The 20,483-nt window shown below is 39.5% G+C and overlaps 1 protein-coding gene across 2 annotated transcripts in view; it reads left to right on the forward strand.

The window, feature by feature from the left end:
• opcml (opioid binding protein/cell adhesion molecule-like) overlaps nucleotides 1–20,483 on the forward strand; it is a 180,840-nt gene that overhangs the window by 105,259 nt on the left and 55,098 nt on the right. For both annotated transcript variants that reach the window (XM_077242421.1, XM_077242420.1), the window contains one exon: nucleotides 13,335–13,567. In XM_077242421.1, coding sequence (XP_077098536.1) covers nucleotides 13,335–13,567 — 233 coding nt within the window. The remainder of the gene's footprint in view (nucleotides 1–13,334; nucleotides 13,568–20,483) is intronic.

Consider the following 20,483-nt stretch of genomic DNA (forward strand, 5'->3'; position numbering starts at 1 on the left):
CTATACCACTTACTGGTTTAATGATGTAACTGCAGAAAGAGTCTTTGAATGACAATGTTTTCTTTGAGATGATAGCCAAAACTGGGCATGATGAAGTGGGATTCTCTAATTTAGATGCCACTCACACTAACGACATTTCAGAGTTTAATAGAGTGACCTCTGAGGGGTTTTCTGTAGACGTGCAAAAGGAGATTAATCAATGTACAAATATGCATTTGTTTTGTAGAAAATTAAAGGATTGCACTGGAACAAAGGAAAAATAAATAGTATGCACACCCCTTTTCGGGTGACCTTTTAATACAGGTTTCATGGCATCTGTAATTTCACTATGAAGCAGAACAGGAACAAAATAAACTCAAATGCAATTTAAATGGAATAGCATTTGTTTTCTCACAGGACTGGATCTTCATATACTGCATGTACAAAGCATAACGTATCTGTCAGTATTATATTGTGTCTTGTGGTTATTCCATTTTTGTGTGTTGGTTTCATGTGCTTCAGGCCTTGTCCACACGGACACGGGTATTTTTATAACCGTGACCTTTTTTACGCGGTTCGGCCGTTCGTCCACACGGAAACGCAGTATCAGGTCACTGAAACCGAACATTTTTGAAAACCCTTGCCAGGGTGAGGATTTTCAGAAACGCCGGTTGCAGTGTTGTCGTGTAGACAGTAAAACCAGGGTTTTTGCCTTGCGACGTCAGAGTGTGCGCTGATATCCGCTGTGTTTGACGTCAGATTGTGCGCCGCTGACTGCTTTGTTGACGATTCTGTGCAATGGCGGACGTAGCCCAAATATTGCTGATAATAACAATAATTTTCTGAGTTTTGGTTGTATTCACGTGTGACATTAAGGAACAATTTAACTTCATCATCAGTCCAAACATATGACTCTCCCTTTCCTCTGTGTGCCATGTTGTTAGCCTACCGGAACCGGTAATAATTTTTGTTAGGCTTCTGATTGGCCAACGTGGCTTTACGGTTAGGGTTATATCGCCGCCTGCTGGTGTGGCATGCTCTTGACAGCGCTTGATAGCGTGTGTTTACGTTTTCATGTAGACAGAGATTTTTTTTTAAACCGAGCATGTGTGGACAGGATTTGTTTTTAAAACGCAGGAGGAAAAACTCTGGTTATATAAATACCCGAATCCGTGTGGACTAGGCCTCAGTTCAGTCTTGATCACCTGCTAGTTAGTCTGTTTCTTTCAGTTCATTGTCGGTTCTCTCATATGCGAGTAGTTTTTGTGATTGTTCTGCCTGTCTTACTTTATGTATAATCTTCATGTTTATTAAAGAAAGTAAGCATTTAATCTTCCGCGTCTTAATTCTGAGAACTACCACTTCAGATGTGACAGTATCACTGCATGGCAGCGCAAACCTCAGCTTGTGCCCTCATTTCCTTAGAGGTGCAAATAAAATCTTTTTTGCTTTCAGCGCTGTCTGTGGTATGAGTGTGTGTGCGTGAGAACTGATGACGTGCCAGAGCTTCCAAAAGGGACACGAATTGGCTCTCAGGTGTTTTATAAAAGATTGCGGTGCGGTTTTAGATTAGTGTGCATCAGGATTTCCTTTGAAGACAATGGTGTGGTAATTAGGTAGAGTTCCGCAGTAAAAGTGGACTTGATTGTATCAGGGTCTCCGAAGAGCATCATCAACAAAAGCCCAAAGTACTGCAAAGTCAAGCACTGGAGTTCTTGTGCTATCAAAAACATTAGTAGACTTTCATAAAGCAGGAGACTATCTGATCAATGACTTTTATTGCATGTAATGCGCAGTCTCATCCTCATAGGGCACATCCACTGTCCAACCAGTCAGTTCATATGCTTATTGCACACATCTGATCTGACTAGCTACATTAATAATGAGTTTTAAAAGTTGGTCATCTTACTTGTCACTTCCTGAGTGGGTGGATTTTGGCCAGTATAATCTGCATAGAAGTCTTGAAAGTCTTGCATTTACAGTAACTTATTAGCTTACCACATATTGTGCTTTTTATTCAAACTGACTTTCCGTGGATTAATTGCAAGCTCACGACTGGTGGAGCGATCTGAGGTTAAGTGCTCAGCTCAAGGGCACAGTGGTGATAGAGCAGGACTGTGATATTAGTAAGTCCCCAGTTCCTGTCCCACTCCTGCTCGGGGCTGAACCTTTGTGTCCGCGGTTCAGAGTCTTAACTATTAGGCGACTACAACCCATGTATTTGCTTGACAGAGAGTTTGACATCTTGAGAGCTAAATCATCTTGAGGTGAAACCTCACAGGCAGCTGAAGGGGCTATTGTTTTTCCTAGGAATATAATGTGCTGTAATTAAACTCAAATGGGTTCTGACTTCCTCTCTGTACGTCTGTCTCAATTTGTATTTGGGAGGTGTGTGAGTGGGCTGGATAGATTTTTAATGTATATGCAGCTGTCAAAAAAGGGTCATGAATTTATGGGAAATGGATTGTCGCAATCCCAAATTTTTTTTTCTTTTTCTAGAAGTGGAAAAAGAACATTTCCATTATTATTCTATCTATTTTTTGCCAACTAGAACATCCATCTGAAAAAAAATGTGTGTGACTTTCAGGCACTACTCTTTTTTTTCTGTTCTATTCTGTTCTATTCTGTGCCAGTTCTATGAGTCTCATTTGTTAGCATTAACTAATGCATTGAGCAATATATTTTTTACAGCATTTATTAACCGTTGTTAATGTTAGGTAATAAAAATGAAAACCTAAATTGAGGTCCTCATGAGGAAACAAGCTTATAAAAATGTTCTTGTTAATGTTAATTCACAGTGTGATAACTAATGTTTACAGATTCAACATTTTGATCTTAATAATGTATTTGTAAATGTTGAGATAAACATTAACTAAGATTAATAAATGCTGTAGAAGTATTGTTTGTATTGTCTTTCCTTAATTGTTCTTGAACGTTCTTGAATTAATGTTCTTTCCACATAAATATTTTCAGACAATTTTACTCATTTCCTCTAAGAATAAAAATATCATCCTGACCATATGCTTTTTGGAGGTGAAACCGAATGAAACAGATATTTGAGTCGACTGTGAAGCATCACCTCTCTCACTCGGGTCGATGCTGTCCTTCACTGCCTTTATTTTTAATGGCAAGGCTTTTGACTTGGCTTTAATACTTTAGGAAAGAACGTAAACACTTCTGTCTGTAAGTCTTCTCAGGATGAGTTTGCGTGAAGAGGGAGAAATTGATTTTCATGGAAGGAGAGGAGAGAAGGATAGAGTTTGGTCCCTCTGATCAGGAGTTAGTGCTTCAATCTAATGCAGAAGCTGCGTTCCTGGGGTCTTACAAAACATTTCATATTGTTTTGTTGATTTGTTGCTGATTTGCTTTGTACTACCCCTGGTGGAGGTTCAGACTTCACACTCTCTGGTTGCCATTTATCATTTCACTTGGCACAGTGTGTGTGTGTGTGTGTGTGTGTGTGTGTGTGTGTGTGTGTGTGTGTGTGTGTGTGTGTGTGTGTGTGTGTGTGTGTGTGTGTGTGTGTGTGTGTGTGTGTGTGTGTGTGTGTGTGTGTGTGTGTGTGTGTGCACATAGTCTCTCTCACTTGCAAACCTTCCCTGAGCATGTGCAGAATATTTCTAGAAAACAGAATCTCCCTAAGACATTGCAGACAGTGGGATTGATCTGATCTTAAAGATCAAATATGTATTTTTAGAATGCTATAGATAAATCCACCACAAACAACATTGCAGTGGCTTATCCAAACCCTATAGGTATGTATCAGCAGATCTTCGCACATATTCGGGCTAGTTTTCACTATTTTTTTTTTCTATTTTTCAAAGTCTGGTAATTATTTCCAAGTGTTTCTTAGCACAAAATGTCTTTGTCGCAGTGGCTGATTGGTGAATCACAGTTAAAAATGACAGAACAGGAAAATGAAGATTAATCAGGCCTCCCGACGGCCTACATTCTGTGCCCGCCAGACACGCCACGCTGCTCTCAACCAATCAGAACAACGATGACTTCTACATTTTCCGGACCACCTGTACAGATTTTATTAGCAGCACTTGCTTTGGCTTTTGATTGGCATAATAACCTCCCACGATTCCTCATGTGTTTCATGCATTTGGAGCTGATGATTATGTTGTGGAGGCAATATCACTCTTTTTTGCACTTTTTGCACTTCGATAAAAGATGATATTTTGTTGATGTGCCGATTACCCAGCTTGGTCTAGATTTCAGCTGAGAGAATCGGTCTCTGTACTGTATTGAAACAAAAAGGAAAAGCTTGCATGTTGTTTTTGCTATAGTAATATTGACTTACTGAAAGTTTCTCAAAGGATTTCAATAGTGCTTGTAACAAATTTTGATTTTCTGTCAATCCTACTTTCTCACATAAGATTTAAATTCCCTTAGGCACCTAGTGCAAATGTTAGTCGTGCAAATAAGCATATTTGCTATTCCGTAGTATTAGAATAATTTACCTCATATGAACTCCCATTCCACACAGCTGATTTTTTTCTCTTTCATTCTTGCATTCTTGCATTCTCTCTCTCCATGTTCTTACCTTTCACTTTATCTTTTCAAAAAAAAAAGAAGTTAAGCCCAGAGTGCTGCACCCGCTGCATTATCAAGTATCAGAATCGTATCATTGCAGCTAGATAAAGCAGAATAGAATCAGGCTGATGATAGGCAGTAGGTGTATCTTGGCTTTATCAGTTATCTACATTCTCACTCTCACGCTGTGGGGACTTGTTTCTATTCATTGGCGTTGCCGGCAGTCATTCTGCCCCAGTCATGCGTATCTGGAAGACATTTTCAGCTGTCAATTGTAGACAGAGAAAGCACAGTGCCCGCAAGAAATGGTTGGGAAAGATGCAAATTTCTGAAGTACACAATGATAGAAAAATCACACCAGAAGTAAAGAGGAAAACAATATCCATCCATCCATCCATCCATCCATCCATCCATCCATCCATCCATCCTTTCTTTTACCTGTTGATCTATCTATCTATCTATCTATCTATCTATCTATCTATCTATCTATCTATCTATCTATCTATCTATCTATCTATCTATCATTATCATCTGTCTGTCTGTCTGTCTGTCTTTAAAAAACTTCTTTACAAAATAGTATGTCTTCACCGTTAAGCACTATAAAAAGAGCTCTCAATTTTCCTCTGTTACATTCGTACCATGAAAGTGAGCTGCCTTGGGTATTTATACAGCATCTTTATGAGATTCTGTCGAATCGTATTTTTAAGACAAATGAAACATTCAGCTTGTGTATTTTCCAGAGTGTAATCCTCATAGAAGTCCAACCAAAAGTTCACTAAGTTTGGAGAAAAAATAAAAGTTCAACCCTGCCTCTCCGAGTTCGTGTGCACTGGACCGCAAGATCACATTCATAGAAAATTAAATTCTGAGCTGTAGACCAGGAATTTTATTAAAACCATTTATACTATCTTAAAGTCTATGACCATGTTGTGTGGGTTGGTTTAAATATTGTAGAACATCATGGAGGCTGAAAATGAGCTTTTACCGATTAAACCTCCCATCCAACTATTACCACGGGAACTATAAATAGGTGTCTACAGACAAGGGTTCCAGATAAAGAGAGGATCATCCTGGATATCGGTCTCTGGGGAAATTCTGTGGATTGTCATTGCACGCTCCTCTCTTTTACTGAATACTGCAGAGTTTGTAGGGAGTGCTGGCTAAACACCCTCAGGTTCTAAGACCAGAATCCTTTGTTTTGAGTCCAGCTGCCTGATGTTTCCGGAGGGTGAATTTCTTCTTTTTATCTTCAAATGAGGTGGCGGGGACCTGCAGCACCTCATGCTGATATTTGTCTATGTGTAAAAGTTTTGTAAGTGTGTGAAAGTGCTGTTGGCTATTTATTAAAATAGGGGGGAGGGGTGGATTCAAGGCAAATTGAAAAAAAAAAAACCTTTAAAAACTTACAAACTCGCACACTTAGCTTGCTTGGTGGGTCTCAGTTATTCAAGCTTTATTTTTATCTTTAGTTTTTTATATTTCAGTTTTCAATATAAATGTTATTTTTTTCCTTGAACAGTATTAAAGTACGGTTCTCTGACCAACTTCATCCTTTCGTAAACCCTTTCGACTGATGGATTATGTCCGGTATATGCCTTGTTTAACAGATGTTGTTCACTTGGTGCATTTTCAGTGACTTGACCTTCCTCCAAGGCATATTCAACATCAAGTTTTTCTCTCCTTTATGTCTTTCTACTGTTTTATCCTTTTATGGTGCATTTGCTCTCTGTTCTGTTGTAATGTGGCATTCGGTGCACAATACAGTGAATATACTCCTGCGTAGCAGTATGTCCTTCAAGGTTTATCAAGAAAATTGTATACCAGAACGACAGTCTGTCGCATGTATAATCGTACACGTGTGTACACTGGATGTGATGTTGCTTGTGGTTGAATACATATCTCGAGCTAAGATTTGAACGCAAAAAATGAAATATGAAAATAAAATACCACTTACTTTATACATATAAAATACGTGGCTTTTATTTTGATATATATATATATATATATATATATATATATATATATATATATATATATATATATATATATATATATGTGTGTGTGTGTGTGTGTGAGACCTAAATTGAGGTCCCCATGAGGAAACAAGCTTATAAATCATACAGAATAAGTTTTTTTTGAAAATGTAAAAAAGCTGAAAGTTGTCTCTAATGTGTAGGGGTAGGGTTAGTGTAAGTGGATAGAATATACAGTTTTACAGTATAAAAACCATTATGTAAATGAAGAGTCCCCACAAAGATAGCTAACCAGACGTGTGTGTGTGTGTGTGTGTGTGTGTGTGTGTGTGTGTGTGTGTGTGTGTGTGTGTGTGTGTGTGTGTGTGTGTGTGTGTGTGTGTGTGTGTGTGTGTGTGCGTGTGCGTATGTGTGTGTGTGCGTCACAAAAAAATCACATAATGCTCTATAAAATAAGAAAAATACAGTACCACTTTACAATAAGGTTTCATTAGTTATAGTAAGTTAACATGAACTAAGAATTAACAATAATTCTACAGCATTTATTAATCTTAGTTCATGTTTATTTTAACATTTAGTAATACATTATTAAAATCAAAAGTTGTATGTGTTAACATTAGTTAATGCACTGTGAGCTAACATGAACGTCTTTTTGTATTTTTATTAACTAACATTAACAAAGATGTATAAATACTGTAACAAATTTATTGCTCATTGTTTGTTCATGTTAGTGTTAACAAATGAGACCTTATTGTAAAGTGTTTTGTTTTCTGTATTACTCTCATTCCCAATATCACATTTTCCAGCACTGTGTCTGGTGAAGCTTCTGGTCTTCGATGTGGAGATACTGCTGTGTGGGACAAAGCAAACGGCTGCATTTATCGGGCTTCTCTGTCTCTCGTGTTCTTGAGTGATGGGCCAAAAATGGCAGTTTCTCTTCATACTTCTGCAGGCCATTCATCCACATGACTAGTTAGCTATAGAGGTGGGCTGAGGCCTTCAGACGGAGGACTCTGAGGACTGACACAAATAGAATGTTAGTGCATCCACCTTGAAAGCAGTGACAAAAGTGGCAATCACAAGTGGCGCCCCGTACTATTGTACTGTTATTTCAATTCAAACGAGGACCACAGCTCACTCAGGAGACTTGAATGCCTTTGCTTTTGCTGTGGGAACATTTTTGAAGCATCCTGGTTAGAAACCATGTTAAGACTAATTCTCAGTAAAAATATGACATCTTGTTTAGCAAGAATACTATTATGTTCTTCCCCAACATAAGTCAATTCTAGTTCGCCTGCAAGTCATAATACTTTTTAAATATATTTATTTATGATTTGCGTGTATTTATTTTTATTTAGATTTATTTATCAGTAGTATTTTAAAAAATTATTACAATTTATTTCAAAATATCTTAAAATGTATCCCCCCAACCCTCCCCCCCTGTAATGTTCAGCATCATTACTCCAGTTTTTAGTGTCACATGATCCTTCATAAATCAATCATTCTAATATGCTGATTTGGTTGTCAAGAAACCAAACCGTTTTGGAAAGTGTGATAATATTTATTCAATATTAAAAATATTGCGAAATAAAACATTACAATTTAAAATTATGTTTTTGATTTGAAAATATTATATGTAATATATTTCTGTGATCAAAACTGAATTTTCAGCATCACTACTTCAGTCTTCAGTGTCACATGATCCTTCAGAAATCATTCTAATATGATGATTTGCTGATCAAAAAACATTTCTTGTTATTATCATTGTTGAAACAGTTGTGTACAATTTTTTGAATAACAAAGTTCAAAAGTACAGCATTTATTTGAAAAATAGAATCTTTTGCAACAGTATAAATGTCTTTACTGTCACGTTTGATTAATTTAATGCATCCTTGCTGAATAAAAGTAATAATTTCTTTAAAAAAATTTTTTTACTGACTACAAACATTAGTGTATAATATTACAAAGGCTTTCTATTTCAGATAAATTCTGTTCTTTTGAAATTCCTATAATTTTTTGTTTCTTTTTCTCACATTAACCATTTTGGAGAGCTCAACTCAAAGGAGAAAGGTCTTGCGGAAGGGTTATGTGAATTCACTATCTTAAAATATGGTTGTCTGTGTGACAATATTTGTGACTTTTTATATATCCCACATTCTGTTAATCCCAATATGTAACTCTCGACACTGCTGTCTGTGTCTGGTTGGGGAAATCATTCCTGTTTCCCCTCTATCTGAAAGCCCAAAACAGAGTGGCCACCATTCATTGCCCCTGGTGTAATGGCCTTCATCAGTCTCCCATCACATAAAGCCTTCCTGTCATTAATCTCACCCTGAGACCACATGGCCGTCTGCCGACAATGATCTGCAAGCTCCCAATCCCCACAGCACAGTCTCACTGACCTACTCATATCTTAAAAAGGCATAGCAGCGATATGAAAAATATGGCAGTTGTCATTATATGAAACGGCCTCTTGTTCTCATCGCCAAAACAATACAAATTGTTATGCCATATGTTTGTCACCGGTTTAACCCCTATAAAGGCCATCAATTTTTTATTGATTTAGTAAGAGAGTTAAGAGTTTTAAATCCACAACACTAGATCTAGAATTGATCAGAATAGACTTCATATTTAAAGCACCCAAAAAAGGTCTAAGATGGTTTTTGGTTTTAGTTGTTGTAAGTCGGCACGCTTTCTTATGATCTACGAAACAGACATAAACCAAAAAATAAACATCTCGTATTTAGCCTAATATGACTGAAATAGACCAAGTTCTGTAATCAAATAACACCAAAACACAAAATATAAATTTTCTGATCATAGGGGGCAACCAACACCATGAGGACATGCACTTCCCCTTTAAAAACATTTACAGGATTTAGCACGGCAGAAAGTTTTTTTTAAAAATTATCATTAAAAAGCAGTTAACTTCATCGCGATCTCACAAAGTTCCATTATAATCAATGAAGCTGATAAGTCTTATGTACATAATTCTGAATTTATAACATGCAATTGCAACTGTATATCACGCAACTCTGACTTTATAACTTGCATTGTGAGTTTATGTCGTAATACGCAATTCTGAGAAAAAAATACCTTTTTTAAATTCAGTGTGGAAAAAGCCCTCCAATGCCCGCCTTTGCGATGGGCCTGTGTGTGAGTACGCCGGTTATGTAGAGAGGTTTAGAAAAGGGTTTGAGTGAGTAATTATCAGTATATAAACTGAAAATGTATTTAATCCATGTTGTCCACATTATATTTCATCTGGAGCAGCACTGTTAACTTTTGTAAAGATACGTTTAGCCATTAACTTTTAAACGCATCATTGTATTCAAATTGCAAACACATGAGGAGAGTCTCCGCATGAACGACCCACGACTGGCAGATCAACGTGCTACAACATTTCTCTCCGAAACGGTAGGAAATTAAATTAGATTGAATGTGGAGGATTTTAACTGTGACATGGTGATTGACAGGTTAGTTTAGAGTTACAGGATGTGCGTAACTGCAACAGAGCTGTCCGTTAAAGATGACAAATGTGTCCCAAAGCTTCCCTACTCTTTTGCTACTTACTCAATGTACTTTTTCTTCACAAAAAGAGTACATACTTTTAGGGCGTAATATAAGTACGCGAATTGAGATGCAGCATAAGGCTTTAGGCAGGTAAATTTTTTTTCAGGGCTGGAGCCCAACTCTGCAGGACAGCGGCTCTCTAGGACCGCTTTTTTTTTTTTTTTGGTTCTTTAGGCAGGAGCTGTGAATTTTCACCGGGAATATTAATGAATATTTAACAGATGTTTTTACAATCTTTAGGATTTAGAGTGTATGTAAATCTGGTAATTAATTGTCTGTCAGATGGTTTTAAACAGAAAGTGTTCAGAAAACCTTAAATAAAGGTGCACTCAGTTTTTTTTTAACTCATTAAAACACAGTGTACCTAAATATGTTTAAAACTAAGTACACTCACATAGAATATTGATTAATGTTACAGTGTACATCTAGTGGGTCATATACGAGTATGTATTTGCACAATTTATATACTAATATGTTATTATTTTTTGTATTGCTAAGAAACATTGAACCTGTCAGATACTTTTTTTATGACATCTATCCATGTGACACATCATGATAAGACAGCAAGACTATTTTTTATATTTAAAGAATACATTCCTCCAATACATAAAGTAACAAATAAGCTTTATTCAGACAACATAGCTTTTTTGTCTCTGAATAAGACTGTGGTGGAAAATATTGATAATCAATCTATGTATTTTAGAACATGCTTGAGTTGAGAAGATATTTCTTCATATAAACGATCTCGCACCAATGTGGCTGACAGTCCATTAGGCTGAAGTGCAAGGGACTGGTGTGACAGAGTCATTAGTTCACTGAATGAAGCCTGATCTCACCCTGTCAATGCTGGATAATGGAGGCTCTGCCTTCCAAGAAACACCTCTTACTTTTTAGCACTGAGTGGAAAAATCTATATGCTTTTCCCTCAGCCTTAAATTTAAGTGACAGTCAATTCGAGCACAGTGAGGGCGGTCTTTTGCATATTGCATTTATAATGGATCCATTGGATGATATGCATATGTAAATGTGTGCAGCGGCTGTTTGAAATGGATCATTATAAATGTATGCATGCAGTTTGATGTGAAGCATATACTGCGTGATGACATTGCAGTGTTCCGTTTGACCTGCTATTGCATAAACATAAATATTTGTATATTTGAAGATTCAAATAGAGTCCTGGACCCAATTGTTTTAGAAATGTAAAATCACCTCCAACGCTAAGTTTGTATTAAAATCTCAGCAATTTTTTTTACCTTATTTTGTAGGACTTAACACCCGTTCAACCAGCCACTATGCAAAGTCGTTATCTTGCATATTGCTAATCTAATCCGTCACTGGCAGATGCAGAAATTCAGAGCACGCAATCATCTGTCCCACAGCACCCCTGGAGCAGATGAGGTGTGAATCGTCCTGCTCAGAACGGCCAGAGAAGGTGCCCACGGTGGGATTGGGAACCATGACCTTCCTATTCACAGTGCGAGGCTTTCACAAATAAGCCACTTAAAATGTAACTTTTGAACAGAATATTAACTTTTGCCGCAGTCTCCATCATACTAATGTCATTATATTGGTTATTCAGGCTTAGTTTGTCGCTTTCAGCTAGAATAAGGGTATAAATCCATACACTTATCTACTAGACACATATTGGGACATGATGAACATTTGGAAGATGGAGGGTGCTGCAGAATTAATGTGCATAATAACATTTTGTGGGATGTTTTTCTGGTAGTTATAAGAATTTTTTGGTATAGAGGGGAAAGCAAGCATTAAGTTGAGGGAAATTAGGCCCACAGCACCAAGACTTTAAAATATGAACAGTAGATTTTGCAACACTTTTAAGGTGTTAAGGCCAAGCATAGAGCGACTATGGGGTTATTTTTATACCGAAACTTTAAAAAAATCCATTCTATTGTTTGAATGTACACAGTGATTCTCAAGCAAAAACTGCAGAGCATGCATGATTATAGACTGGAGCTTAATCTTGTGGTTTTCAATGGTTCAAATCCTCTGCAAGCTCTCTTGCGCTCCAGCACTCTGCATAGATTAACAGAGTCTGAATGAGCTTTTCCCTTTGAAGAATATCCTGAGAAAGCATTCACTTCACACTTGCAATTGTTGCCCTCCAGATTTGCCAAAAGAGCGCTCTCTTGTTGACTAATTTTCAGAGCCGGGAAATTCACCAGTAAAGGGTCTGATAATCCATTTACTGATTTTGACCTTGAGCGTGAAGCCCTCTTAAAGACTAATATGAATTACTGCAGTGTTTTGGCATGCTGACGTGAATGGTTTGGCAATGGTGTTTTGAAAATTCATTGATGAAAACCATGTCAACACAGCACATTTTGTGCCATTGTTAGGCCTATATCAAATAACTATTGACAAATAAACCAAATGCCAGATACTGTTGCAAATGACAAATAAAACCATGAAAACAGTGTGTTCCTTTTGAGAAAGTACATTTCTGTGCATGCAATTATGGCCTCCGTTTTTTTAATATGTAGCTCTGCCTTTCAATTAGTCCTAACCTTTAGAGCCGTCACTCAAAAGTTTAGAAAAGGGTAAAAAAGATAAGTATAGTGAACGCCTCTAGGTCTTTTTCTGCAGTTTTAAGAAATGTCCTTTCCTGTGAAGGAGACAAATGTAGTGTCATATCCAGATTCTGCTTAACTGAAAGGTGGCTATTGCCCAGAATTGCTCTAATTTTTCCTCAAGGCTATTTGAAATGGATAAAATGAAAAGCTATTGTCATTTTCCAACTGGTTTTCAAGATATGTAATAGAAAAGAAGAGAAAAAGGACATATATATATATTTTTTATATTACCTGTTGCCTTGTCACATGTTGTTTCTTTTGCATTCCAAGGAAGGAAGCGGAAGTGATATTATGGGCATTATGATATTTATCCAGTAAAGGCTTTAGAATTGAAGGTTGGAACCTGGGTTTGGACTTCAGGGTTGCGTCTAGAATATAAATCATTGTTTTCTTAGCTTTTTCTTCTAATAGAAGTTAGCTTGACATTTTCCTACTGTTAAAAAGACGTTAAGGAAAGTGTAATACATAATTGAACATCCTGTCCCAATATGACTTAATTTAAACTATAACACTTTGACTTCATCATAGTTGCTTAAAATATATCTGAATCATTTCAAACTGAGTTGTTAAATTGCGTAATGTTGTCGCCTTGTGTACGACTGTGGATCTTTTTTTTTAAGTGTACTGTAACGTACTGCAAATAATCATGTTTTTTTCTTCTGTTTGTGTCGTTCAACAGGTGCAATGTTGACAACAAAGTATCACGGGTGGCATGGCTCAACCGAACCACTATCCTCTTCACAGGGAATGAAAAATGGTCGTTGGACCCCCGGGTGGTCCTACTAAACACTGCAGTCACTGAATACAGTATAAAAATCCTAAACGTGAACTTATACGACGAGGGACCGTACGTATGTTCTATCCTCACGAACAAGAAACCAGATTCGACAAAAGTTCATCTCATTGTACAAGGTAAATCTTAAGGGTATTTTTTTATGTCTTATAAAGTGAAATTTTTACATCATGTGATGGGTGGATGAGGAAACCCTGTCAAAAACTAGCTTTGCATTGGTTTGGGATTTTGTGAACATTTCGATGTGTGTAAATAGGGGTTGACAAACAACTTTGATTCTCCTTTTCTAGGCTGATGTAATTAAATGAAACTCAGCAGATGTGACTCCTGGTGATGAAATTGGGATTTAATCTGGGTGTAATTTCAAAATCGTTGATGGATATTGATTGAAGACGTGCAGCCCAGAGAGTAACAGACAAATAGAGCAGATGCTTTGTTTTCTCCTCACTAAATCAAGTGTTGATTCTCAGACCTTTGTCATGATTTACACTGCAGTCGATCGCCTTCATATCTGTAAGCAAAAAATGATTAATGTCGCATATGGCCAAATCTATCCCGGCTTGGGGTACACAATTCTGAAATGTGGCAAACACCATTTTTATCATGTTTCTCAGACCATCAGCGGAGTCAGAAAAAATGTCAGATTTCCTATGTGTCAGCGAGGAAAAAAAAGTGTTTTGGTTAATAAAATGGCGCCTTATCAAATGCTCATTAACCTTTAGTACTTTGCTCTGACACTAATCACTGCAGGCTTAAATAACTGAACAAATAGCTTATTTTTTTCTGATTAGAAAAACAAAGCCTAAATTGGAGTTTGACTCGCCTGTTCAGTACCCGCTTAACCTGCAATTCAATTGATTATTAAGTCTTCATCCCAGTTTTAATGAATCAATCATTCGCCTTCCTTGTTTTATCGTGCAGTTCAACACTCTGCATCTACGTGGCACAACATAAACATGCAGGAGTCTGTGTTGTGGCACTCAAAAGTGCACTTAAGATATTGAATTGTTTGCAGCGCTCCTTTTCCCTTACACCCTATGGTTGCATGCTGAGTGGTCTACAATTTCCGCCTAGTGTTCTTGAGAATGGATCTGAGAGCTTTCTGAACAGATGGGGCCTCGGTGTGTCTTTACTGTAATGCTTTGTCTCAGCTTTGTTAAATCTTGCCGTACTCAGCTAAAGTCTGCCTACACAAACTGTAGCGCCCTGTCTATTCCTGTCATCAATTGTGGCTCTATTTCTCTTAAACCCTTAGCCTCTGAAGCTTGTTATTGCCTCATCTCTGCTAAAAAATCAAATAGCGCCTACGGTAGCGTTCTCAAATATCTCGCTTGACATCTGCGTGCTTGTTTTTAAGTGTCCTAACATATTTCACACTTCTCGTTCCAGTTTTAGGTCACTCATTAGCATTTCACGAACGGGACAGTGTTCCATTCGATTTTGCATTTGACGTCCTGTAGCATATCAGTGCTACATCTATTTATGTGGTTGATGACTGCAGCTGGAGGTATGTGTCTCTGTAAATGGCCTCATCGTCTTCCGCGGTATCGATCGGATGCATCGATCAGATGAAACGTGAGAGGAGACATGCGATGCGTTAGCGTCCAGCGCAATTCGAAACCTGAGGTTTTCCTCTGAGCTCCCTCTCTGGGGTACACAAAGCATTATTCTTATAAAACCACTACATGGAGAAGACAAATGAAGGTCATTATAGTCTAGGAAGGAAAAAATATTCTTATTTTATTTACTTACATTTAGAGGAACATTGCTGCTGAAAAAAACTGCTTAGACTACTGGTTTATTCTTGTTAGCGCTGGTGCAAATTTTTTATTCTTCCTGGTTATGCTAGTTAGGTCTTGTGGGAAAAACTGGCAGCAAACTATCTAACTTTGTAGATTTGTAGATTCATTTTAAAGTAACACTTCTGAAGAGAAAAATCATTTTTGATAGCATGTAGGTTTGTTGAAATGAAAAGCAATTGCTATCTTAATCATTGCTACATTTGCGACTCAGCAGAGACAAAATATCCATCAGCATTGTTTTTGGTGAAAAGCGATCGTATATGACTAAATATGATATCCAGCTTCAGTTTCAACATATTTTTGTGATATAATAAATCTGTCTGTTTTTATCTTTCATGCATATGTTTACTGAAGCACAGTGCACAAAAAATCATAAAGATAAAAACACAATTTTTAGTTTATGAACAGAGAAATGCAGGTCAGTGTAATTTTATTTCAGGTAACTCTAATCCAAACCCTGCTCTCAACTAAAGTGTCTTTTAAATTAATATCAAAATGCCTAAGCAAAGGTAAGGTAAGCAGACTAATATGAGATCATGAGTCAATGATTTGCATATTTGTGGTAGGTAGAGCACTCTAGCTTGTTTCAAGGTCACAGGGTAGTGAGATCTGTAATGGATGAGCTCACAAAATTGTGTTTTGTCTCTCTCAGCTAGCATCAAAAGAACAAATATACACAGGTGGTGTGAAGTCTGAAGCTGGCTTGAATGAATGAAATGAACTCACTCACAGCCAATTTGGCCCTGTATTCTCATTGAAGAATATCTCCAGTGTTTGGTCTATCACTTCTTCACCAGTGTCCTGTAATGATCATTAAAAACAGTATATGCTTTGTTTTAGAACCCCAGGTAATCATAATTGTACCGGCCAGCTCAAAATGAATGATTTCATTGTTGCATATCATTTGTGTTTCATAAAGCAGTGCTATATGGGTGGACTATTTGCAGAATATGACGTAAAGGCCATCTCCTGATTCTTGAAAGAGAAACGTTTAAGAGCAACCAAGGTCATGACGATGTTAAATGGAGCACTATTGTCCTTGTTGTTATATCAACAAAACCTCTTTGCTTTTTTTTCCCGAATAACAATGAAAACAAGTACAGAAACAAAGAAACAGTAAGACAACTCCCAAGACGTCATTGCACAGAGGATTTGTTCAGACAAACACAAAAGCACAGACTTGAGCAAACACATTTGAGTGATGCTTTGATGCCAGATGAAATTACGAATCCTCACTACAAATTACCATCTGAACTAATGAGAGAAGTGTTGTTATTTTCAGATTTTAGCAAAGATTCATTTTTTTCATTTTTTTTTTCACCTGCCAATCCCAGTTTTCAAGATGTTTCTCCATCTGCTTGAAGTTTGATTTTGATAAACAGAACATGGTATACATTTGTTAGTTCTCACCTGTTTTTTCTCCAGGACTGATTGGGCATCAAAGGCATTTAAAATTAGGCGAAAGGCCACTGGGCCTGAGCATGCTATTGTTGCACATAAAATATCAATATTCATAACTGTGCAAAGAATTCAAAAACCTTTAGAAACTCATATGATAGTTCAGCATCACACAATGAGATGGGTTAAATAGAGAGATTAAAAAATACCTAATTTCTCTCCAAAACAGTACCAATCTTAGTGTTTTGATAAATGAGAATCACTAATATTATCAGATTACCTCACCTAATGCACTGAAAAAGGCTAATATAGTGATATAGTGAGCTAACACTAATTACACACTTTAATTCCATTAAATATGTTACAATTTAAATGTAAATGCACATTGTTCTAGAAGGGTGGCATCATCCCTTACATTTTACACGGCTACATTTACTTACATTGTAATGCTGATAATATAATTTGTAAGGAAAATTGTGCATTAAATAGGGAAGTTATATCCAGGAAACCTTTACAAAAGAAACAAAGAAACAAACAAACACACAGACACACACACAGACACACACACAGACACACACACACACACACAGACACACACACACACACACACACACACACACACACACACACACACACACACACACACACACACACACACACACACACACACACACACACACACACACACACACACACACACAAATGCATGTCTCTTTGTAGTCTCGGCGAAGCTATTTTATCAGCAGCATCCACACACACAAAAACCAAAGTTGAACATGAAAAATGTTTTTGCGCAAGTGCACTTGCCAAATGAAGACGGTTTGTATAATGGATCAATCAAAAAACGTTGTTTATTAACGAGCTGTAGTCACGCACTGACAGAAATGCAGTTCAAGTTAACGCCATGATTCATAGAGTGCACTGATTCTGAATCTGGCGGCATGGCGAGCGCGAGACGCGGCAGTGCACATCGTGACGCGCGTCTCTCTATAATGTGATTGTGAAGTAAATGGGAGCGGGAATTCACCGCATTATGAACTCGTCATGCAATACCCCCAACCTCAGACCAAATGTTAGGCCCTGTAGACAGGCCAGCCTATATAAATATCATATTAAGCAGAAATGTGAAATGTACCTTAGCATATTAGAGGTAGACGCTGATATCTGTATTGAATTGATGCATGAAGAATGCACTTCCACAGCAGTCACGAGTAACAGCAGGAATAGGCGGTTAAAGTTCTCTTACGAGAGGTTCTCTCATATTGCTTAAGTTAGCTTACGCTACGGGAAATATTCATCTTCTCGAGATATTGAAGCCAAAAAATTATCCTTAATTTTTGTATCCATTGTCAACGCACTGCTGCAGCCTACCACTGAGCCTGACGTGACGTCACGTCCAATGAAGGGCGCTCGCGCCTGCACAGTGTCAAAGCCCGCCAGAATGGCCGTGGCTTAGCGTATATAAGTAGGGCTCGTAGGCTGTATTCTCAGATTTTCATCTCTTCACCGAAGCTCTCCGCATCGCTGGATCTAGAGAGAAGCCGCCGCCGTCGAGGAAGCGACAAGCCAGAGAGCCCTGAAGAAGCCGGCCGTCTTCGCCACCTTCAGCCATCCGTGCGAGCTACGCTATCCGGCGACGTATCCTTTCTTGCAAAACTTACTGTCTAAAAGAGCAGCGAGTGTCTTTTTCAAGATCGTGCAGAGCCCCGCTCAGCGACGGAGATCGCCATGTGATCTGCGCTCTTTGCCTGGGCCTGGAACACGCAGCTCTGCCCTCTCTGGAGTTTGTGAGCTCAGCGACGCACTTCCGATGTCGACCCTGCGGGCTCGGCTCGAAGTGTTCAACCCTCAAGCTGCCACTCCGCCCTTTGCAGGACCGCGCAAAGATGCGCCGTTCTCAAAGGCCGCCGGGGCCGGTGGCCACAAAGACGCGCTCGCCGGACTCCCTCCCTCGAGCCTCGCTCTCGCCTTTCCCGCCTCCCCTCAGAGACGCGCAGCTGCCACTCACGAGCCGCACTGCCGTCGTTTCTGATGCAAACGCTCGCCGGAATGACTCCCTCGAGCGTCTATCTCTCCACCCCTCTCCCGGACGCGCAGCAGCCGGCTCCCGCCCGCGCTGCCGCCACCTCAGGGGACGAGGCGCTTGATATGGATGAGGACGCGCCGCTGACAGCTGTTCTAACCGCGGCTAGCTTTCTTTACGTTACAAGAAAGCTATCCCATCCCGCATGCGTCACCGGCGAAATAAGGAAAGAGTGTGTTAGTCCCGCCGAGGCCGGACTATCCCCCATTTCTCAAACATTTGAGAAACACTAGCGGCTGGTAATGTCAATATTACCTGTTATATAACACGCACACCTGCAAACAAAAGCCGACACACAGGAACTGTGATAACGCTCTCTTTATCTGCTCGCGCTAACTGAAACTGATGTGGTTTCCCCCTGTGGCTCAGTGGCTAAACCCACAGCTTTCACGCCAGAGACCGTGTTCTTTCCCGGCTCTCGCAGCGGAAAATTTTTTATGCAGTTCTGAGATAGCGGCCAGCTTTCTTACGTACAGAAAGCGAACGCGCCCTCCCGCGCGCCCCGTGTGCATGCGTCACCGGCGAAATGAGGAAAGAGTGTGTTTTAGTCCCGCCGAGGCCGGACTATCCCCCATTTCATTCCCCCCTGTGGCTCAGTGGCGAAATCCACAGCTTTCGCGCCAGAGACCCATGTTCGATCCCAGCTCCCGCAGCAGATAAAAAATTATGCGGCTCTCCTCAGCGAGCTGCCGTATTCAGATCCGGCTCTCGTCGATGGTGTTTTTAGTGTAGAAAAGGTGCCCACACATCAGTGTTCACCCCTACACACAAGCACAACACTTCCCGTGTCACTCAAAGAGCCCACTCCCATAAAGCGGTAAATAGCCGCTCGAGTGTGTGTTTCGTGCCCGCTCACAAGTGTTCACGCCTACTAATAAACACTTTGCCCAAAGCGCCTTGCGCGCGTCTCAGGGCTATCATAAAACGCTCCCCATCCAAAGCGATCGGGACGTAAAAGTTATGTGTAAGTCTTGTGCCTGCACAAAAGCGCTCACGCTTACTAATAAACACTCTGCCCAAGGCTCTGCTTGCGCATCACAAAGTGATAAAGGGCGCTTCCCATTCACGGAAATCGGGACGCCTCTTATATATCAGCCTGTCACGGCTGTCAGTGAGCTGCCGCTTGCAAGCACCGAGGGCGCGCGAGCCGCGCCCACACATCCGGTTCAGTTTTCGACCCCGCAGAGCGCGGCGATCAGAACCTGGAGACCATTCGCCCCCTAGCTACATATATAAAAGCATGGGAAGCCATTCCAGGGATTTCAGAATGGGTCCTGAGCACAATAAGGCACAGCTATTCGCTACAGTTCGCTCGCCGTCCTCCACGCTTTCAAGCACGGACCGCGACAACTGTGAATGCAGAAGTAACACATCTACTTCGCGCAGACATAGCGAAGCTGCTGTGCAAAGGGGCCATAGACTTGGTACCGCCTTCTCTGAGCGAGTCAGGCTTCTATAGCCTTTATTTTCTCGTACGCAAGAAGGACGGAGCCCTCAGACCCATCTTAGATCTGAGATGTTTGAACGAGGTGCTTATGAAAAGACCGTTCAAAGTGTTTACAACCAGAAAAATCCTTGCGCACGTTCGCCCAAGGGACTGGTTTATTTCTCTCGATCTGAAAGATGCCTATTTCCAGATTCAGATAATACCCCGTCACAGGCCATTCTTGAGATTCGCCTTCGACGGTCAGGTTTATCAAAACTCCGTCCTGCCGTTCGGCCTGTCCCTGGCACCCCGTACATTTATGAAGT

The sequence above is a fragment of the Siphateles boraxobius genome, unplaced genomic scaffold (genome assembly GCF_051911475.1).
Source record: "Siphateles boraxobius isolate OS27281-9 unplaced genomic scaffold, OSU_SipBor_1 25, whole genome shotgun sequence".
Lineage (NCBI taxonomy): Eukaryota > Metazoa > Chordata > Actinopteri > Cypriniformes > Leuciscidae > Siphateles > Siphateles boraxobius.